At 43.7% G+C, this 23,809-nt stretch overlaps 1 protein-coding gene across 2 annotated transcripts in view; it reads left to right on the forward strand.

The window, feature by feature from the left end:
- Positions 1-23,809, forward strand: part of RICTOR (RPTOR independent companion of MTOR complex 2) — a 246,095-nt gene that overhangs the window by 121,986 nt on the left and 100,300 nt on the right. For both annotated transcript variants that reach the window (XM_089687825.1, XM_089687826.1), the window contains exons 7-9: positions 10,251-10,377; positions 14,095-14,264; positions 17,397-17,464. In XM_089687825.1, coding sequence (XP_089543951.1) covers positions 10,251-10,377; positions 14,095-14,264; positions 17,397-17,464 — 365 coding nt within the window. The remainder of the gene's footprint in view (positions 1-10,250; positions 10,378-14,094; positions 14,265-17,396; positions 17,465-23,809) is intronic.

The raw sequence follows: 23,809 nt of genomic DNA on the forward strand, positions 1-23,809 counted from the left end.
CAAGGCCCGGAGCGCCCGGACGCAGTTGGCAGAGCTGTTCAAAGGCAGATTTCTGGTACGGGAACGCAGAAGTACCCCGCAGCGAGAGCAGCCAGTGTCGCAATTGAAGATATCGAAAAAATTCCGCCGGGGGGATATTCCGGGATTCCCGAAGAGAGTCCCAGGTGGGAAAGGACCGAAAAATCAAAAAGTGCGAAAAACCATTAGTCACCCACCAAGAAAACGCCCCTGGGTGATCCAAACCCGGCGGGAAAAGAGGGTTGTTAATAATTGGGAGCAAAGGCAGAAAAGGTGACATCAGACCACCAGAGTAACGCACCGAGTCCCAAACTTGTAGGCCATGAAGTATCATCGGACTCAGTGCCATAGGGCGCAGGGCAGGGGGAAGCCATAGAAGCGTCGACAGTGCGATAGGGGCACAATTAGGTAGTTCCAACAGGACCCAGAGGGGGACGTCGGAAGAGGCGTGCAACATAGACAGCGGGGCAATCTGGCTCGCTTGATAATACTTAGTCACATTAGGCACCCCAAGACCACCCTGAAGTCTATGGGCAAAAAGCGTACTTTTGGATACTCTGGGGTGCTTATCGGCCCAGATAAAACGCATTAACTTCGCCTGAAGCAACCGAAGAAAATGAGGGGGAACCCGCACCGGGAGTGTGCGAAAATAATACAACAATTTCGGCAAGATGGTCATTTTCACCGAATTAACCCGTCCTATCCAAGACAAGTGCGGAAATTGCCAAGAATGCATAAGAGAGGATAGAGAGCTAAGCAATGGATAGTAATTTGCAGCAAACAAGGAGTCATAAGTGGGGGTCAAGCGAATGCCTAAGTATTCAAGAGAAGAGGGAGCCCATTTGTAAGGGAAATGGGATTGTAGGCGCGAAACCAAATCTGAAGCCAAAGTAATATTGAGGGCGACAGTCTTATCCAAGTTGATACGGAGACCCGAAATCAAGGAGAAGCGCTCAAGAACCTGTTGCAAATTAGGAAGCGTCGTCAGGGGGTTAGTAAGAGTCAGGAGGGCATCATCCGCAAAAAGGTTTAGTTTGAATTCCTGTCCCGCGTAAGGAACCCCCGATACATTGCAATCGGTCCGAAGCGCCAAAGCCAACGGCTCAAGCGCCAGGACAAAGAGCGCTGGGGACAGGGGGCAACCCTGTCTCGTCCCTCGCCCAATAGGAAAGGGATCTGAAAAATACCCAGCGTATTTGACGGAGGCCGAAGGAGAAGAATACAAGGCCTGAATCCAAGAAAGAATAGAATCCCCAAAACCCCAACGAGACAGCACAAACCGCAGATATTCCCAGGATAGAGAATCAAAGGCTTTATATATGTCTAAAGACAGTAAGAATCCCGGGATTTTCCGCTGTTGCAGAAAATGTATAAGATGGACCACCTTACGAACGTTATCACCCGCCTGCCTCCCGGGGACGAACCCTACCTGGTCCCTGTGGACCAGGCTACGCAAATATTTATTAATGCGGAAACTAAGGATCTTGCCCAATATCTTCAGGTCTTCATTAAGAAGAGAAATAGGCCGGAAGGCTTACGGTTCCTGTACATCATCGGTCGTCTTAGGAATCATGGCGATATGCGCTCTAAGCGCATCTGGGGAGGGCGAGGAGCCCTGTCGTAACGCATTAAAATACTCAGCCAAAAAGGGCGCCAACAAGGCTGAGAATTTCTTATAATAAAGACCGGAAAAGCCGTCGGGACCTGGGGCCGCGGTGGACCGTAAAGATTTGATAGCTTGGAGCACTTCTGGTACAGTGACACCGGCGTTGAGTGCCACCTGTGCTGCCTCGGATAACCCAGGAAGTCGGAGATCTTGAAAGAATGCCTCTGCTTGAGCCACGGGGAAGGGATCTGGTTTAGCGTAGAGGCGTGCAAGGAAGTCTGAGAAACGGGAAACAATCTGCTGGGGATTATAAGTACAGCCACCTGTAGGAAGTCGCAGTCGAATCGGTTTATGGGGTTTCCCCACAGAATTGAGTTTCCTGGCCAGCATCGGGCCTGGCTTATTAGCACAGGAATAAAATTTGTGTTTGGTCCAACGCAGGGCCCGTTCCGCCTCTGAAGAGGCAAGTAGGTCTAACTCTGCCGCCAGAGCGTCCCGAGCGCGTTTATGGGCCGCAGATGGAGAGGACTTCCAACGCGCATCCGCAGAGGCCAGGAGAGAATGAAGCTCCAAAAGTCGGCGCTCCCGCTCCCGGACCGCCGCCAGCTGTATAACATGACCCCACACCGTGGCCTTATGCGCCTCCCATAGGGGCACTGCCGAGGAGACCGATCCCGCGTTTTCCGTGAAGTATGTTCGTAAAAAAAATTCTATTTGTTGGCAGGTAGCCTGAGTGGTCAATAAAGAATCATTGATGCGCCAATGAAAAGGGCGCCGTTCTGACCCAGAGAGGGCAAGGAGAAGTACCAAGGGATCGTGATCCGACCAAGGCGAGGAGGGAATAGTTATCCGCCTGACCAAGGGAAGCTGCTGAACCTGCATAAATATATGATCAATTCTACAAAAACTATCATGAGGACTGGAATAGAATGTAAAGTCGCGTTCCGTTGGGTGAAGCTCCCTCCAGACGTCCGCCAGCCCCGCTGTCCGCAGGAGAGAGCGCATACGTTCCTCCAGCACCAAGTCATGAGAAGGGGCCGCCCCCCGTGCGCAGCGCCTATCCAATGCGGAATCCAAAGTAACATTTGAATCCCCCAAAACAACAAGAAGACCCTTGGAGTGTCGGGAAACAATGGTGCAAAGATGTGAAAAGAATTTATCCTGAAAACGATTAGGCGCGTAGTAAGAGACAAAAGTAACCTCCTGATCCCAGAGGGTGCCTTGCAGAAGCAGATATCTGCCCGTGGGGTCCGCTATATTCCTAGCACAGACAAAGGGGAGATTGCGTTTAAAAGCGATCAGGACACCCCGACGCTTCTCAGGGGCCGAGGCCGTGTAAAAGGTGGGATAGTGAGGTGAAAGATAACGCGGGGCGGAGGACTGAGAAAACCTGGTCTCTTGTAAACATACCACGTCAATTTGTTGTGATTTGAGGTGATGAAAAACTTTAGCCCGCTTCTGAGGCGAATTAAAGCCTTGAACATTTTGCGAATGAATTTTCAAAAGGGGCGAGGCCATGGCGGCATCAGGGCAACGCGCTCAGCAGAAGAAACCATAAAGCAGCTAGCAATTTCCGCTCCCTATGGCGATCGGACCGTGGCGTCCCGGAACCCTGCAGAAAACAAAAACAAAAAAAAACCAAACGAGAAAAAAAAACAAAGAAAGAAAGAAGGAAAAGTACACAAAAAGAATATACAATAGTGCAATCGTGTCACGCCAATGGTGACGTGCATCCTACAAAGGAAGGATACCAGTTAGGGGTGGCTCTACCACCGGACACATGGCTGCAAATGGAAACATCAGAAACATAAGTCCCCAGGGGGCAAAAGGGCAATAAGGCACTAAACACAATAGAACGGGGTACCAAAGCAATAAAACTAAAGGAGCTAGGCCACCGTGATGACCTCCCCATAGCAACCCAGAGAACCATGGGGCTAACCCCCTCCCACCCAACCGGGCCTACCAGATCAACCTCCCACCCCGAAACCAGAGGGAACCCTCACTCCGTGTTACCAACAAAAACCGGAATACCATCACCCAGGCCCAAAATAGGCTGCGGCAGCAGAAAGTCATAATTCTCGAATCCATGAGGAGACCCCCCCAACCAGGGAAGGAACCCAAGGGGGCACACTGGAGCAGTCCCAACCCGTAATGCTGACAAACTGGGGGAGCCCTAAGGGCCAAACTCACGCTCCCGTCAAGGAAGTCCATCGGTGAGATGATACATGGGAGGTCCAAGACACATCTTCAGCCCGGAGAAGAACAGGAAGGACTTGATCGTGAAGAGGTCTGAGGGAGGGCCCTCTTCCTATTGGATGACCGCTCCCAGATGCGGCTTGGAAGAAGTGGCCTTGCCGGGGATCCAGATGAATGAGCTGGGCTCCGATCCGCAGCCTCAGGCGAAAGAAGGTGTAAAGATTCCAGAAGAGAATGGGCCTCCTCCGGCGTAGCCACAGAATGACTGCGGCCCTGGTAGGTGAAGGTGAGGCGAAACGGGAAGCCCCAAGCGTATTTGATACTGTGTTTCACCAGGACCGAAGTGAAGGGCTTCAATTGGCGACGCTTCTGAAGAGTGGTCTGAGAGAGGTCCGCAAAGAGCTGGTAGCGATGCCCCTGGAAGCTGAGGTCAGGGTTGTTTCTGGCCGCCAAGAGGATAGTTTCCTTAGTGCGGTAATACGTAAACTTGATGATAATGTCCCTCGGGGGCCCATCCGGTCGTCTGGGGCCCAACGCACGATGTATGCGGTCAAATTCAAGCCGGTCAATGGGAACAGCGGGTGTCAGCTCCTGAAACAGAGCTGTAGCAGTGGAAGTAAGATCCTCGACCGTTTCCGGGATACCCCTTAACCGCAGATTGCCAAGGCGGGAACGATTTTCGAAATCCTCAAGCCGTAGCAGCGTGTCCGCCAATTCTTTCTTGAGGTCGCACAAATCCTGTTCGTGATTTTCCATGACCGTGGCCGCAGCGTCCATCTTATCTTCGAGGTCGTTCGTCCGGTTGCCCAACTCGCGAATCTCCTGCGAAAGACGGTCGGCCAGCTTGGAGGTAGCGGAGGACAACTCGGACTGCAGCATACATTGGAATCGGCGCAGGAGCTCAGCATCCCGCAGAGATGGGATGGGAGACTGCAGGGATGGCTCTGGTGCCAGGTCCTCTACACTGCCAGGGTCCGACCCACCTATGGATGGTGACAGCGGGGGACCCAAAATCGCGGCTGGGGCTCCATCTGTGGTCCGGGGCGGGAGCCGCGAACCCGTGGCCGGGGTCCTGGAAGTCCACGGCGGCCGGCCCAAAATCGAGGCCCCGGCTTCAGCCGCGATCTCCGGCGGGTAGGCCGCAAACTCCGGAGCAGCCTGCAGGGAGCTGGAGGCACGGGCGGCCGGCGTTTTTTTGCCCATCAGGGCACCAGAGAGACAGGGGGCCAGGGAGGAAACAGGGGGACCCCCCCTGAGGAGAGAAAATCGGCCGATGTGTCCGGCGGCCGAGGAGTTAATTTACAAAGCAGCCATCTTGGTTGCTGCTCACGAGCGCCCCCCCCCAGATCCCTTTTTTATGCTTGCTGTGTTTTCCACATCGCTTTTGTCAAACTTCAAATGCCCTTTTCCCGCCACGCTTCCATCTAGCCCAGCTTTGTGGATCGTCAAGATTATACTTGTCCAATGGACAGTTCCTGCTATCTCAACTGCTGGTTCTTCAGAACTACTGTTGACCGTTGTGTGGCCGCTCTGACTAATGCCCTTATTACACACTCTTAAATTTGAATGAGGCCTTCTACAGGCAGAATTGTGGTTCTGCCATATTATTTCCAGGGGGTTTTAATGTTTGGAATATCTTTATAATACATCCCAGGGCTTGTTCTATCCTGGCCTTCATGATACAGATTGTTTATATATTAAAATACATCTATTTTTCTACAGTGTGACCCTTTAACCACTTCCAGTCCGGACTCTTTTACCCCCTTCCAGTCTGGACTCTTTTACCCCCTTCCAGTCTGGACTCTTTTACCCCCTTCCAGTCCGGACACTTTTACCCCCTTCCTGTCCGGACTCTTTTACCCCCTTCCTGTCCGGACTCTTTTACCCCCTTCCTGTCCAGGCCAATTTTCAGCTTTCTGTGCTATCACACTTTTGAATGACAATTGCGCGGTCATGCAACACTGTACCCATATAAATTTTTTAGCATTTGTTTGGTTCAGATAAAGCTTTATTTTGGTGGTATTTATTCACCACTGGGATTTTTATTTTTTTTGCTATGTAAATGAAAATGTCCAAAAATTTTGAAAAAAAGTGTTTTTCTTAAAATTTTGCCAATAAATAGTATTTCATCATAAATCTTGGTCAAAATGTATTCCGGTATCTTTTTAGTAAAAAAACAAAAAATAACCCAAATTAGTTTATAACCAAAATGATAATTTTTAAACTTTTTTTTACTCTTTTTTTATATATATTATTATTTTACTTTATTATTATTTTATATGTATTTTTTTTTTCTTTTTCATACGGTCACCCTAGCATTAAAGTGTCACCATGGTGACACTGTACTACTTGTGGGGGGTTATGAAGATTTTTTTTTTATTTTTTTTACACTGATTGCTTTTACACCCATAAAGGCGGTAAAAGCAATCATTTCTTCTCTCTAGCTGCTTTCTTGCAGCCATTGAGAACTACTGTGTGAGCTGTGATTGGTCACAGCTTGTCACATGGTACAAGGCTGTTGTGAATAGCCTTGTACCATGTGACCTCTGTGATCATTCACAGATTTCACACGTAGTAAGCAATGATGTCACAAGTGACATCTTGCTTACTACTCTGCATGTGATCACTGATTGGCCAATCAGTGATCACATGATCGGGACCTCGCACAGAGGTCCTGTCCGACGATCGGTGTTCCACTGTGTCCAGAGGAGACAGCGGGCACTGGATCGCAGTGCTGCGTGCTCCCAGGGAGTGCGCACAAGCAGGGTGTGGGGAGGCCATTTATAAACGGCCACCCGACCCTGCACTGCCACAGTCCGGCCGTTTATATACAATGGCCTGATGGGAGGTGGTTAATTGCATGCAAGCCCCTTTTATCCAATTATACACAAGAACTTGTTAGGGGCTTCACACTAATGGGGGTGAATAAGCATCAAGTCAAACTTTGTTTTTATTTGTAAGTTAGAAAGCTTCACAAGTTTTTTTCCACTTCAACATTATGGACTTTTTTGTGTAGATCAGTGGCATCCATCCAGATCAACAGCACAACTATCCTTCCCTCCCCTCATGCCTATGCTAGGTATAATCCTGGACTCTGACCTTTCCCTTTACCCCTACATCCAAACACTGTCCAGGTCTTGCTACCATCTCCTCGATAACATTTCCAAAATAAACCAACACCACTAACCTACTAATGCACTCCCTTTTTATATTTTGTTTTGACTAGTACAACTTCCTCCTCATTGGGATAGCCCAGGCTATCCCCACTTCAAGTAATCCATGAATGCTGCTGCCAGACTTACCTACCTTACTAGCTGCTCAGTGTCTGGCACCCCTCTTGACAAATCTTCTACTGCCTTACAATTGTCCAATGAGAAAAAAAAAAAATCAAAATTCTACCAACATAAAAACCATCCACAACTCTGCCCCAAGCTACATCACCAATCTTGTCTCAACTCATTATTCAAACCGCCCTCTCGCTCCTCCCAAAACCTTCTGTTCTTTTTTTTTTTCATACCCTCATCCCATGTTCGCCTCCAGGACTTCTTCAGAGACTCGCCCATCCTCTGGAACTTACTACCCCAATCCATCTTCCACTCTGTATGCCTTTAAGTGATCTCTGAAAACTCATCTCTTTAGGCAAGCTTATTCTGCTTCTATTTAACAACTGAATTTTAGTTCCTCTAACAGTTCATCTTCACACAGTTACTACTTTTCATATCACTTGCAATTCCGTTTTTGATTGTAACCTCTCATGAGCAGAGTTCTCCTAACCCTTGTGTCTTGAATTGTATTGTGACTTTACTGTCCCCCTTCATTTTGTAAAGTGCTGTGCAAACTGTTGATGCGATATAAATCCTTAATTATAATAAAATCCCAATTAAGTTGATTACATTTTGAAATTATGGTTGTAACTCTTCAAAATGTGGAAAAGTCAAAATGGGGTAAATATTTATGCCAAGTACTATGCATGTTTGTCAAACGACCCTTCACAGATCACCTGTAACCATCCCCTGGTGCCTTTGGCTAGCTTAAGGGATACGTGGACTTAAGTGTGATATTCCAGTGTCTTCCAGTGTCTGGTTATACAAGCCTTTGTGCTGGCCTTACTCTGGACAGTTTTTCTTACAACTTCAATCAGCTTTTGATCTCTGTAATATTCAAACCTTTCAAGACAACCTACTGTTAACAGGTTTTAACCTTTAATAGGCTACTTTGCTTTTACATTTTAAAGCAGTATTACACCAAAAGCAAACCTTTATTATATTGCAGCTTACCAATTCTTAGATGTGATGTCTGCATTAGTGTTCTTTTTTAGGCTTTCTTTCTTCTCTTTTCATCTTGTGATCCAGCCAGTAAGTCTGTTTTTCAAAAATCCCTCTTGCAAATAGATCCGTTTTCAGAGATGAGGCAAGTTTTTATTTATGTAAAACATTTATAAGCAGTTACAGCAGTTTTTTTTTTTTCCTTTTGGGATAAAGTGTTGGCTGGAGTGTGCTTTTTATTTGTTAGTGTATTTAAAGTTGAACTATAGGCAAAACTTTTTTTTTTTTTTAATTTTGGATAGACTAATGCAGGCCATAGATGGGGAGAAAAACGGCCGATTTTTCGTCCGAAAATAAAACCGGCCGATTATCTTATCGTTAGTGGACGATTTTGTCGGCCGTTTTTCGTGTATTTTGGACTTTCAGATTATCGGTGATGTTGGAAAATTTTCGAAAAACGCCCGACTTTATCCTCATTGATGGTCAAAAACGAACGATCGTTTTCTGAAAAAGGATCACAAAGGCCACAAAATGACATCATTTCCCGTTATAGGTTACTCATTAATCGGCCGATTTTCGTAATAATTGGTGGTCAGGTAAGTTTTTTAGACCGACCGATAGTTCGTTAATCGGCCGAAAATCTGCCGTTTTTCTCCCCATCTATGGCCTGCATAAGGGAGGGTTATAACCCATTAGATTTTTTTTTTTCGCCAGCTGTGTCCTATTGGGGAGATTTCCCTTATTCCTGTCCCAAAGCCAAACAAGTAGTGGAAATCAGTGCAAATTAAGGGAACTCCTTGAGAACCCCCAGATCATTAGAACTAGTGTCCCCATTGGAAGATTTCCCCTCTGTTACCTTTCAGGAGACAACTCAAAATTTGGGATTTTCTTTTACTGTCACTTTTAATGATAATGGTAAACAGGATAAATATAGAGGGTGAATTTCCCTAATGGGGGCACAGACCGCAATAAAAACTGACAGGGGTTCTAATCCCTCTGCACTATATCCAAAACGAAAAAAAATTTGCCTTTAGTTATACTTTATATCTGCTGGTACATCAAACACTCCCCTCCCCCCAGACTGACAATGCTGCTGTCCAAAGGTCCCTCCTGTGCTCTCATCCAGAATGGGGGCACTTTAATACAGGAGGTTTGTTACTGGCCAGATCACCAGGTGAAAAGGGGGAAGAAAAACTAAAAAAAACAAATGCAGTCATCACATGCAGGGCTTGGTAGGCTGCAATATATTAAATTTTTTTGGTTTGGGTTTAATACCGCTTTAAAGCTAAAAGTAAGTGGTTGAAATTGCCATAAAATGTGCGGCTTGCCTTGGAGTAGGTAGACAAGACCACGGATATTCACTCAGCAGCAAGTTTACATCCTTGGTTTTGGACAATGTCGCAGGGCTCTCCTGATTCTTGGGAGTAGGTGAGCGCTCTGGAGAGCCTTTCGGAGCAGGCGAAAGTGCAGCCTGGTTTCAGCTCTCTTTACTGAGCACTCGTGTCTAATTAAACAATCAGCCCAATACTCTCTGCACACAGCAGGTGCCAGAGTACTCTCAGTGCTGATGTGTTTGATCTTTTGATGACATTATGCAGGAAAAATAACTGGATGCAAGAGATGTCAACATTTCATGAAGTTGCACAGTATATAGGGACTGATGTGAATGTACAATATATAGGTGTAAAGCGCTGCGTAAATTGACAGCGCTATATAAGTACCTGAAATAAATAAATCTTATTATACAGTATTTATAAAGCGCCAATAGTTCACTCAGCGCTGTACATTACAAAGGGGGACAGAACATGTGACAGAACAATACCAATACAATGCAAAACATGAGGGGATTGAGGGCCCTGCTCTTTCGAGCTTACAATCTAGGAATATATAAATATTTAACTAGCAATGAGTTTCTTTTTCTCTAGTAATATGAAAGCCATGAGCACTGCCTTTTTTTTTTAGGTAGGATCTCTAAGTTCCTGTTCTTAGCACACCATTTGCAGTCCCCTTTCCATAACTCTTCTGTGAAGTAAGGCTTCTATAGAGATACAGTTGGAGTGTACTTGAGTAAGCACTGAATGCTAATCTGGGTTGACATCAACTATTCTGTGTTCCCGAGGCTGGCGACAGCTATGCTTATGTAATCCTTTGCTTGTGTTTTGCAGATGATTACTGTGAATGCTTCCTTATTCCCTAGTTCTATAACCAATTCCTTAATAGCAGTTGGAAATGATGGCCTTCAGGAGAGGGACAGAATGGTTCGGGCCTGTATCGCAATCATCTGTGAACTAGGTAAGGCCAACGGTCTTCTGTTGGAAAAGAAGAAGAAAGCCAACACAACTCCTGCTTTCTGAAATCCACTACATGTACATCTATCACCATGTTATTTTCTGGAATAACAAGTTTTAAATTAAAATTTACAGGAAGTGCTTTCCTAATTTAAAATCAAATTGCAGCAACCCTTAATAACCCAGCAACATACATCCATCTAACAGAGTGGCAGGGGGACAAAAAAGAGGAATATCATCTGCTGGGGGAGGGGGGAGAGGTAAGACGTGAGTATCAGCACACCTCCCCAAATATAAAATCTCACTGTAGCTACTACACCCACACTTTAGTTTTTGTTTTTTACCAGAAAACTACACCCACACTTTGTAAACTATTTACCTCTAATGCCAAAAAAAAAAAAAAACCTTGGGCATCATTATTTCTCTATGGAGCTTTTTTCTATCTCTGGGTACCAGGAGGATCTTTTTGTGTGTAATGCATGTCATTTCCTGAAACTACATGTCATATGGTTCTTTAGTAGTCAAGTATAGTTGGCTCAAGGGCAGTTAACGGGGAAGCCACCCACAGTACATAATTGCATTATGCAGAGACTGCGCAAGTATGTACGCTATTTGTACCCATTCAGTCCTGCCAATCAGTATTGTATGCATGATGGCTCTGCAACTACTTTGCAGAGTCAAAACTACAGTCAGCTTGTGGAGGACAGGCATCACATTGCAGCAACAGTTGCTTGCAGGTTTCTGAACTTACGTTACTGATTTCAGTAGTAGATCGAATAGCCCTAATGAATAGTCAGTGAGGTTTAAATGAATAACCCAACCTGTGTCTGGCTTTAAGCTACTAGCCATTAATGTGGACTTGTTGGGTGGAAAACATTTTGGGCAGCTTGTGGAGTCTGCATGTGCCTGCATTATTTTAAATTGGTTCAGATTTGCCTTTGGTTTCCTTAAATTTCCATCCTAGTCTGTGTATATGACCCCCAACTTTAGCATTACGACTATCCATGACCACAGTGGTCAATAGGGACTCTGACAGGGAACTACTGAATGGCAGTGGTTTTTGTTTGTTTTTTTCATAATTTATTGTTTAGAATTTTTTATTTTTTGTGTGTAATTTTTAATTTTTTTATGAATGACATTTTATTCAACCTTTTTTGAATTACTATTTTGAAAAGAACCTGAAGGTAATTTATGAAGATTGATAGCACACACAGGTTCCCCACAGGGTTACCGGTGTAATGGGATCAAACATAAGATAGGCACTGGCCTTGCTATGTAAATACACTACTGTTATTTGTCAGTGGCCTCCAAGTACATGCTAGCAAACTCCATAGAGAGGAACCAAGTTTAGCTCAAAGCAGATCCCTAGTTAAAATTACAAATACTAAAATAAAAGGGGGATTGAGTTATAGGTCTACTGTAATATGGCAGTAAGATTATGTACAGTAAGCTGAATATACTTACATATGTAGACATTTTAGACTAAAGTGGTTCTAAAGGCAGAACGTTTTTTATCTTCATGCATTCTATGCATGAATGTAAAAAACCTTCTGGGTGCAGTCCCCCTCTCCTTATACAAAATCAGTCCAGCGATGTGCACAGGAGCCTTGGCTGTCCTGAGTCTCTCTCTCCTTATTGGCTCACTCAGCCAATGGCTCCCGCTGCTTTAAATCACAGCCAGTGAGCCAATGAGAGAGCAGAGGTGGAGCCAAGCTGCGCTCTGTAAATGAATGGACAATGTCCATTCACAGTAGCATGGCTCGAGAGCCCCCATAGCAAGAGGCTTGCCAATGGGGGCAGGAGGGAGGAGCCATGACCGCTAACGGGGTCCCAAAAAGAAGACGATAGGCTGCTTTGTGCAAAGCCATTGCACAGAGCAGGTAAGTATAACATGTTTGTTTGTTTTATTTTACCTTTAGAATCACTTGCACTTAATAGGTTTTGTTTTTTAGATATTCTAACATTATTTCAAATATAATTTGACAGGCTTCTGGCAACTATATCCCTTTAGTACAGTTTCCAGACCACTATCTAGACTGTTGAAAAACATTAAACATAAAATAAAACTGCACTTCAAAGAGAAATATAAGACACTAACACATCTGTTTTCATTATCACATGTATTTCTGAAACTTAAATGTCCCTTTAAATCGTTCATTAGAACCAAGTTGGCTCAAACTATCTGCTGCACTAACAGTTGCGCTTGCTGGGTGCCCTATATTACTTGTATGTAGCCTCAGCTTCATACAGTACAAAGCTCAGTGTTCGAGTTGTGAGATAGGGACTTCCCGTCCCATTCCCTGAACAATAAGGAGTTGGGCTGAGTGATGCTCAGCCATTCATAGGAAGCCTTGTATTGTAATAATGAACTTAAAAAGCTACAATTTCTGGGGAAATTGTGTGAAGTGTTCTTGCCTCCACCAGTAGTCTACAATGTCAATGGGCGGCGTGAGTTGCAAACAAATGGTCATATTGTGAAAATTATCAGGACTATGGCTTAGCCGTGGACATTTTTACTGGCAGCAGAGATAGCTGAACGTTTTGATATAAGATTTGTGTAGGTGGGCTTGAAAATGAGGGAGTGATGGCAGTTTAGAAATCATGTCCTGATTTTTCAGCTCACACTCTAGCTTTTGTCAGCTCCCACTCTAGTTTTGAACATTCCGCCATTCATTCCTATGGGACCAATTTCACCACAAAAACGCCGATATTTCGTGAACCATTCGGCGAAACATTCCACAAAGTGATAGCACAGCAATCGGGAACAATCCGCACATTTCGGTAAATTACTGTCTATGTAGTGTAAAAACTGTGGGAGGAGTTAGGGTGGTAAATTTGGCTATAATAATAAGAATATATATGTGAGATAACAGTAAGTGGTCTTGCCATGCAAGAACACTTAATAAAAAGCTTCCTCTGCATGGCTGAGGTGGAGATTGTGACATCATCTGCCTGCCTCTCTGCCTCAGCCAATCAGAGGATGTTTTGCATTTTTTCATAGAATACAAAGCTTCCCGTTAATGGTAGAGCGGCACCCGACCCAACTCCATTTTGTTCCAGGGGTGGGATGAGAAGTTACCGTCCCACAGCCGGAACACAGTGCTGTATACTGTATGTAACTGAGGCTACATACAGTTCATGCAGCGCACCCAGCAAGTACATCTGTACAGTAAATAGTTTGTTTGAGCCTACTTTGGACCAAACTAATTATTTAAAGGACCTTAAACATGGAGATCCGCAGAGCAAGTAGCTGAAATTAACCTGGTTTCAGCTTCTTGCAGAAAATGAAGCAGTACATGTAGCCAGTCTTGTTTACTGCAGTGTTCAGCTGCTAAAAAGGGACATGCTGATTGGGGGAGGAAGCAGAGTGGATGGGGGGGGGGGGGGGTGAGTGTTGCTTCCTCATTTCACTCTTCAGTCTCAGGTTAGGGAAGGGACAAGTAGAGCACCCTTGCATGTATGTCATCTGTGTCTATTTAGTTGTTCTCTTATATTTCAGCTTACAAACATATGTTCCTTTACTATTTTGTTTCCCGTTTGCCTATATCATGGCTAAAGTCCAGTGTTCCCACTTAAATATCTTTGGTTGCATTTTTTTTTTTGTTGTTTGCAGTTTGTCAGTCACCTAATTTTTATTTGGGCTCTCAGTGAGGCACTAAAGGCATTTTAGTTTACCTGTGGATGGCTCCTTTAAGATTTTTTTTTGTTGTTCTTGATCCAGCACTTCAGAACCCAGAAGTTGTGGCGCTTAGAGGTGGTCTCAGTACTATCCTGAAAAATGTGATTGACTGCCAGTTAAGCCGAATAAATGAGGCACTCATCACCACAGTCCTGCACCTTCTCAATCATCCAAAGACACGACAATATGTGCGCGCTGATGTTGAATTAGAGGTAGGTGCCACTTTGTGTGTTAACTTGCCGGTGGTACTCCGCTTCTCAAGGAATGCTAACAGCTGTTATTATATAGGAGAACTAATTAGTAACTTGTGAAAAAAAACACCCCCCTAATGGAGAGAACTGCAACCAGGCAATTGCAATGTTACCAGTTACTAGATGGATGTATTATTTTAATGGTCTGTCCTTTTCTAAGACCATTAAGATGGACTCCTCTGCACAACATATCATTTTAATCTGTTTAATCTTCGGATCCGATTTAGTTTCTGCCTTGCGGATTGTGTAAATTTGTACTGTAACCCTGTTAAAGTGTCAGGGAGGACTGACTGAATTACACAGCCCCTTTGACTGTAAAAAATATTTGATTATTAAAGTGGGCTTGTCAGAACATACTGGTCAGCTAACAATACTGTTAAGTTGCAGGTATGTTGTGGTGTTTGCAAGTACCTGATCTCAGTCCCATTGAAATGCTCTAAAGTCATATAAAGCAAGGAGTTGAAGATATACACATGCACTGATCAGCCATAACCTAATTACCAAAAACAGGTTAAGTGAATATCATTGATTATCTTGTTACAATGGCATCTAAAAGTGGGATATAATAGGCAGCAAGTAAACATGTTGTCCCTGTAGTTGATGTGTTGAATTAAAAAAAATTGGCGTCACAGTTTGTTGTATATATCTAGATATGGTCAGGGTGCCCGTGATGACCCGTGTTCACAGCCAAAAAGCACCTACTATGGGCATGTGACCATCAGAATTGAACCATGGAGTAATGGAAGAAAGTGGCTTGGTCTGATGAATCCCGTTTTCTTTTACATCATGTGGCTTGCCCGGTGCGTGTGTGTCACTTGGGGAAGAGATGTCACCAGTATGTAGTATGGGAAGAAGGCAAGCCAGCGGAGGCAGTGTGATATTTTGCGCAAAGTTTTGCTGGGAAACTTTCTGTCTTGCCTTTCATGTGGATGTTACTTTGACACGTACCACCTACCTAAACATTGTTGCTGAACAAGTATACCCCTTCATGGAAATGGCATTCTGTGATGGCAGTGGTTTTTTTCAGTATTATAATGCTACCTGCCACACTGCAAAAATGGTTTGAAGAACACTACAAGGAGTTTAATGTATTGATAAATTGACTTGGCCTCCAAATTCTCTAGATCCCACCCCAATCATGCAACTGCAGGATGTGCTGGAACACAAGTCCAACCCATGGAGGCCCCACCTCACAACTTATCACAGCATACCTTCAGATTTTTAGCTGTGCCCATGCCTTAATGGCTTAGGGATGTTTTGGTGGTAAAGGGGAAACCTACTCAATATTAGGTGGATGGTTATAAAGTTGTTTTTTTTTTAAATAACAATAGAACAAAAAAACAAATCAATTAAGTTTTAATATAGAAAAACAGATCCGACATATACTTTCAAGCAGTACACTAGTGTAGGACATCTTTATCAACACAATGTCAAATGAAACATTGTCATCATGCAGAAATGTCAGTAATTTCTTCAAATTCAGTGTAATTTACCCAACCACTCATTGGGGCAATGCGTACCACTCAGGGTGGTCATAATGGTATTGCTGATTGGTATATGTGTAAACTGATACAGATTTGTGTACAGGAATAGGCTAAAATGCTACTAATCATTGCACGGATCTGCTTAGCAGATATTGGTAGAGGTTCTCAGCTTTTTTAAAATTAAAAAATAATGCATTTTAGTATTACCTATATAGTCTTTTCTAGGGATCCACTGATACGTTTTTTTTTTAATCGGCGAGTACGAGTACCGATACTTTGTGGAGTGATTTGCATTAATGTAATATAAAACATCAAACAGCGAAAATAAAATACAATCAATATTAATTGAAAAATTATACCAAAATAACTTATATTGCATAAAAATTCTAAATAAATAAAAAAAATATATAAATAAAATAAAATAGTTCCACTACAAATTATTAAAAAGAATAAGGTGGATGAAATAAAACTGAAAAGTCCTTCTCCAAAGAGCCTTTGACCCGTGTTGACACCGTAGTGCTCAGATAACATACCGCACTCACCAGATAATGGTGAAAAAAATGCCTTTTTAGGTTTTTTTTGGGATCTTAGACCCAATCGATACAGACTCCAATCACCGGGTTTAACATGGACTTCCCCCACTCTAGGTAGGATATAAGCCTTAGACCTCCAAAACGTAATTTAAACCAGACTCCAACCTCCAGGATCAACAGAAACCACTCGCCAAAAAGGATATGATTTATGCAGAGAAAAAAAATATATATAGTGTAATACTTCAAAACTCAGACAGGATCAATTTTCAAGTACCAAACCACTCACGTTGTTAAAAGATATAATCAGCATTTATTGTTTTAAATGGAGCCAAAACGCCACATCACCGGGGTATTTAAGGATCTCACAGTCAGCAACAGATGACAGCATAAGATTCACCCTCAAGCAAGTTGGCCCCTGAGAGCGCCACACAGCGGCATGCGCTCCATTCACCGGAAGTGATGTGGTACATTGGACGGCGAAGCCGGAAATGCGCCAGCATGTTTCGCCCCTCCTCCAGGGCATTTTCACAGACAGGTACCCATGAAAATAGTCGATTTCGGCACTGATATTGGTATCAGTGCATCCCCAGTCTTTTTCAGTGTTGGATGTGTAGCATTGCTGGTAGTTTCCTTCACTGATGAACCCTGACAGTTTTTTTTGTACTAAGGTGCCCCAGGGAAGAATATGATCACTTTTTGTTAGCTTCTAGTAGCAAAAATCGAGCAGGGTGAAACCGTTTTATGAGACCATAGACACTCATTTTAGGCATAATGTTTTTTGGCATAAAGCTTGTTCAGTCAGCTACATGACCGTTATTGGCAGCTTTCTTTGGTTAAAAAAGAACAAAATCATTTTCATGGCGTTTACGATTGCTCTAAAATAGTGAATTAGGCACTATGTATATTCCAGTGGAAAGAATAGATACTGCCGTGCGATTGGGGAGGATGTGCCAGCATAATAATAGTACACAACTAACAAAAGTTTTGAAGAAAAGGCTGCATTTACCACCTATTCTTGTGTAAACTGTTCAGTTCACCTTATAAAACAGTCTAATTCTTGTTTATTTTTGCTTTAGCAAATTTTAGCTCCATACACAGACTTTCACTACAGGCACAATCCAGACACAGCAGAAGGACAGCTCAAGTAAGTGCATACCTTTTCTTTTACTCAATTATCATGTTTATAAAGCAGTGGTACAGTGCATGCAGAAAGTATTCAAATTTCTGGATGTGTGCTTAACTTTTGCCACATTTTGTTATGTTACAGCCTTATTCCAAAATGGATTAAATTAATTTTTCCCCTCAGCATTCTACAAACAATACCCCATAACGACACTGTGAAAGAAGTTCGTTTTGAAATCTTTGCAATTTAAGAAAAATTAAAAATGGAAAAAACCCCATGTACATGAGTATTCACAGCCTTTGCTCAATACTTTAAGGAACCTTTAGTACCAATTGCAGCCTCAAGTCGTTCTGAGTATGATGCTACAAGCTTGGCACACCTATTTTTGGGCAATTTCTCACATTCTTCTTTGCAGTACCTCTCAAGCTCCTTCAGGTTGGATGGGGAGCGTTGGTGCACAGCCTTTTCAGATTTCTCCAGAGATGTTCAATCGGGTTCAAATCCGGGCTCTGGCTGGGCCACTCCAAGACATTCATAGAGTTGGCCCGTAGCCACTCCTTTGTTATGTGGGCTGTGTGCTTAGGGTCGTTGTTCTGTTGAAATATTAACCGTCGCCCCAGTCTAAGGTCCAGAGTGCTCTGGAACAGGTTTTCATCAAGGATGACTCTACATTGCTGTATTCATCTTTCCTTTGATCCTGACTAGTCTCCCAGTTCCTGCCACTGAAAAACATCCCCATAGTATGATGCTGCCACCACCATGCTTCACTGTAGGGATGGTATTGGCCAGGTGGTGAGCGGTGCCTGGTTTCCTCCAGACATGACGCTTGGCCTTCAGGCCAAAGAGTTCATCTTCGTTTCATCAGATCAGAGAGTTTTGTTTCTCATGGTTTGAGAGTCCCTCGGGAGCCTTTTGACAAACTCCATGCAGGCTGCCATTTGCCTTTTACTGAGAAGTGGCTTCTTTCTGGCCACTCTACCATACAGGCTTGATTGATGGAGTGCTGCAGAGATGGTTGTTCTTCTGGAAGGTTCTCCTCTCTCCACAGAGAAACGCTATAGCTCTTTCAGAGTGACCATCGGGTGCTTGGGTTACCTCCCTGGCTAAGGTCCTTCTCCTTCAATCGCTCATGTTGTCCAGGCGGCCCGCTCTAGGAAGATTTTTGGTGGTTCCAAACTTCTTCCATTTACGGATGATAGAGGCCACTGTGCCCATTGGGACCTTCAATGCTGCAGAAATTTTTCTGTACCCTTCATTTTTCTGTACCCTTCCCCAGATCTGTGTCTTGATACAATCCTGTCTTGGATGTCAGCGGACAATTCCTTGGACTTCATGGCTTGGTTTGTGCTCTGACATGCACTGTTAACTGTGGGACCTTATACAGACAGGTTTATGCCTTTCCTAATCACGTCCAATCAACTGAACTTCCCACAGGCAGACTCCAATCAACTTGTGGAAACATCTCAAGGATGATCAGTGGGAACAGGATGCACCAGAGCTCAATTGTGAGTGTCATGGCAAAGGCTGTGCATACTTATGTACAGTTGTGTTCAAAATAATAGCAGTCAGACGACATCACTAACCTGATTTTTACAACCTAAAAAATCAGGTTACAACCTGATTTTTGGTAGAAATGATATTTCTACATGGCAAATAATTTACTAGCAGGTGTAGTACAATAATAGAAATCCAACAGACCCAACAGTCATGACATGCATGCTGCTGATTCTGTGTAATTGAATCACTAACTGAATGGGGCATGTTCAAAATAATAGCAGTGTGGAGTTCTATTAGTGAGGTCATTCATTCTTTGAAAAACAGGTGGCAATTATTGCCCTTATTTAAGGAAGGAAGGCAGCAAATGTTGTACATGCTGATTACAGTGCATTTCTCTCTGAAATTCTGAGGAAAATGGGTCGTTCCAGACATTGTTCAGAAGAACAGCGTACCTTGATTAAAAAGTTGATTGGAGAGGGGAAAACATATAAAGAAGTGCAGAAAACGATAGGGTGCTCAGCTAAAATGATCGCAGATGCTTTAAAATGGCAACCAAAACCTGAAAGACGTGGAAGAACGCGAAAAACTACCATTCGAATGGATAGAAGAATAGCCAAAATGGCAAGGACTCAGCCAACAATCAGCTCCAGGAAGATCAAAGAAGGTGTAAAGTTCCCTGTGAGTACTGTTACAATTAGAAGACGCCTATGTGAAGCCAAGCTATCTGCAAGAAGCCCCCGCAAAGTCCCACTGTTGAAAAAAAGACATGTGCTGAAGAGGTTACAATTTGCCAAAGAGCACATTGACTGGCCTAAAGAGAAATGGCGCAACATTTTATGGACTGATGAAAGTAAGATTGTTCTTTTTGGGTCTAGTGGCCGGAGACAGTTTGTCAGACGACCCCCAAACACTGAATTCAAGCCACAGTACACTGTGAAGACAGTGAAGCATGGTGGTGCAAGCATCATGATATGGGGATGTTTCTCATACTACGGTGTTGGGCCTATTTATCACATACCAGGGATCATGGATCAGTTTGAATACATCAGAATACTTGAAGAGGTCATGCTGCCTTATGCTGAAGAGGAAATGCCTTTGAAATGGGTGTTCCAACAAGACAACGACCCCAAACACACCAGTAAACGTGCAACACCTTGGTTCCAGACCAACAAGATTGACGTTATGGAGTGGCCTGCCCAATCCCCGGATCTTAATCCAATAGAAAACTTGTGGGGTGACATCAAAAATGCAGTTTCTGAAGCAAAACCAAGAAATAGAGAAGAACTGTGGAATGTAGTCCAATCATCCTGGGCTGGAATACCTGATCACAGGTGCCAGAAGTTGGGTGACTCCATGCAACACAGATGTACAGCAGTTCTCAGAAACAGTGCTTATACAACTAAATATTCATTAAGTGATTCAAAGGAAAGCAAAATCTTCAAACATTTTTCAGTTTATATAGTGAATGTTTGAGTTTGTAAAGAAGAATACAAACACTGCTATTTTTTTGAACAGTCTAATCTTCACTTTTCTTCAATTTGTTTTAGAAGAACAACACAAATTTGATATATTTTTCTTCATGTTTTGATTTGGAATAGAATGTGTCGTGTTCCCAATGCATTTGTGTGTATGGAAATAAAAGCTATTAGAAGGTTTTGAGCTTTATTCACTTTTTTTCAACACACTGCTATTATTTTGAACACAATTGTACATGTTTTTTTTTTTAATAAAAGATTTTAAAACAAACTTCTTTCACGTTTTCATTATGGGGTATAGTTTGTAGAATGTTGAGGGAAAAAAATCAATGTAATCCATTTTGTAATTGGACTGTAACATAACACAATGTGGCAAAAGTTAGCTCTGTGAATAATTGTATATGTATCACAACTACCTGCGCTAGGACTGGGAAATAAGTTACTAAATGTGAAAAACATGTGATTCCTTATAAATTACTGTGTGACAATCTTTAAAATGAATTTGGGCTGCTGCTGAGGTAGAGTGAACCCCCTAAACAAACAAACCAAGATGAACAAGTCCCAGTGCTTCCCTATACAATAACACATAGCCACATAGGCCCTGATTCACTATTGGGCGTGGGCGCATATTTATGGGCTTAAGCCCAATTTTCATGGGCGTCCGTCATTTTTGACCCTGCAACCTAATTCACTATTGAGCAGAGCCCATAAGCAGATGCCCAATCTAATTCACAAAAAGACACACGCCCGAAATCAGACTCACAAAACAGACTTGCTAAGAAGCAAGTCTAAAACCATGAAAAATCACTGCAGAGACATGTTCACTTAGAAATTTGCTTTGCCAAATATCAGGACTTCACTTTAAACAATATCTGCTATTTCCAAAAAAATTAAGAATGTGTTAAAAATCGTTTTTTTCAAGGAAATCGACACAGTAAAAATCTAGAAGCCCGTGCAGTGTCTTTGGCAGATACAACTGAGCATGTGCAGAACACATTTTAGACTTCTGCCATGGGCGTTTGCTTTTTAGCCACTGACTAATAGTGAATCTTACTGTGGATTCCTCTGACAGCCGACACTCGCTCGCGTCTATTGTGTTTAATAAATAGCACTCGGCATATCTTCATGTAATCTAACTAGATTTCCTTAGTTCTAGTGATTCTATTTTTGTTTCTTATCCTTTATAATTATTTCTGTAATGATTTTACTTATTTCAAAGGTCTAGATAATATTTATTTTGACAGCTGAATGTAAAAATAAAGGTCCACAATAAAAAAAAAACAAAAAAAAACCAGCTTGGGTCCCCCCTCTCATCCTTACCAAGCCCTTCAGGTCTGGTATGGATATTAAGGGGGAACTCCACGCTGAAATTTAAAAAAAAAACAGCGTGGGTCCCCCTCAATATCCATACCAGACCCTTATCCGAGCATGCAGCCCGGCAGGTCAGGAAAGGGGGGGGACGAGAGAGCGCCCCCCCCCCCTCCTGAACCATACCAGGCCACATGCCCTCAACATGGGGGGGGTGCTTTGAGGCAGGGGGGGCTCCCCCCCCCAAAGCACCTTGTCCCCATGTTGATGAGGACAAGGGCCTCTTCCCCACAACCCTGGCCGGTGGTTGTGGGGGTCTGCGGGCGGGGGGCTTATCAGAATCTGGAAGCCCCCTTTAACAAGGGGGCCCCCAGATCCCGGCCCCCCCCCTACGTGAACGAGTCTGCGGTACATGGTCCCGCAGACTCCTTCACAAAAAAAAAAAGTGTGGTGTAAAAAAAACACAGTACAGGGTCTTTGACAAGTCCTTTATTAAAACAATGTCCCCCGAAGTAGATCCAACGTCAATCGCGGCGGCGGCGGCGGCAGGGACCCGAAAAAAAAAAAAAAAAAAAAAAGGTTCCGCTCCAGTCCCAGGCTTCCAGCCTTGTGAAGAAGAGGCTAGCTGACAGTTCTTATATAGGTATGGGGCGGGGCCAGCCGGGGACATCATCCGAGTGACCCGCCCCATGTCACATGCTTGCTGTTCCCGGCTGGCCCCGCCCCATAGCTATATAAGAAATGTCAGACTGTCTCCTGCATTCAGCTAGTTAGCCTCAGTGGAGAGACAGGGTGACATTTCTCAAATAGGTAAGGGGCGGAGATGATGTGCCCGGCTGGCCCCGCCCCATACCTATATAAGAAATGTCATCTAGCCTCTTCTTCACAAGGTTGGAAGCCTCCGAAGGGAGCGGAACCTTTTTTTTTTTTTTTCTTTTTTCGGGTCCCTGCCGCCGTGATTGACGTTGGATCTACTTCGGGGGACATTGTTTTAATAAAGGACTTGTCAAAGACCCTGTACTGTGTTTTTTTTTTACACCACACTTAGTTTTTTTGTGAATAAGTCTGCGGGACCATGTACCGCAGACTCGTTCACGTGGGGGGGGGGGGGGGCCGGGATCTGGGGGCCCCCTTGTTAAAGGGGGCTTCCAGATTCTGATAAGCCCCCCGCCCGCAGACCCCCACAACCACCGGCCAGGGTTGTGGGGAAGAGGCCCTTGTCCTCATCAACATGGGGACAAGGTGCTTTGGGGGGGGAGCCCCCCCTGCCCCAAAGCACCCCCCCATGTTGAGGGCATGTGGCCTGGTATGGTTCAGGAGGGGGGGGGGGGGCGCTCGCTCGTTCGTCCCCCCCTTTCCTGACCTGCCGGGCTGCATGCTTGGATAAGGGTCTGGTATGGATATTGAGGGGGACCCACGCTGTTTTTTTTTTAAATTTCAGTGTGGAGTTCCCCCTTAATATCCATACCAGACCTGAAGGGCTTGGTAAGGATGAGAGGGGGGACCCACGCTGTTCTTTTTATTATTTATTTAATTCACGGAAATAATTTGAAATTCAGCTGTCAGTGGGAAACCCCGATGACAGCTGAAACATTCCTTCTGTCCCTGCAGAGAGCTCCGCTATTATATTTGACATTAAAAAGTATAAAGGTTGCAACATTGTATCTATTTGTATCCATTCCGGATATAGATGTTTTTATTCGGATACAAATAGATACAATGTTGCAACCTTTATACTTTTTAATGTCAAATATATTAGCGCAGCTCTCTGCAGGGACAGAAGTAATTACTTTGCTATTATATTTGCAGGCCGTAGACGGGGCGAAAATCGAACAATATTTTTACCATTGGGGGTAACGTCGGCCCATTGAACAACCGAAATTTTTATTTTTTTTTTAAACGGTCAGTTTTTGCTCCATCTATGGCCTGCATTTTTCTTTTTCTTATTCTTTTTTTTTATTCTTTTTCTTGCAGGTCATGGCTCATGTGCAGATTTTTTATCTGTTAAAAGATCAGCCAATTTGCCGATCATTGCAGCTAAAATCGGCCGATCTGCAAAATCGGCCAATTTTTATCCAAATTTACC

This window comes from Staurois parvus, unplaced genomic scaffold, assembly GCF_062004578.1.
Source record: "Staurois parvus isolate SC_StPar_1 unplaced genomic scaffold, SC_StPar_1.0 ptg000438l, whole genome shotgun sequence".
Taxonomy (NCBI): Eukaryota; Metazoa; Chordata; class Amphibia; order Anura; family Ranidae; genus Staurois; species Staurois parvus.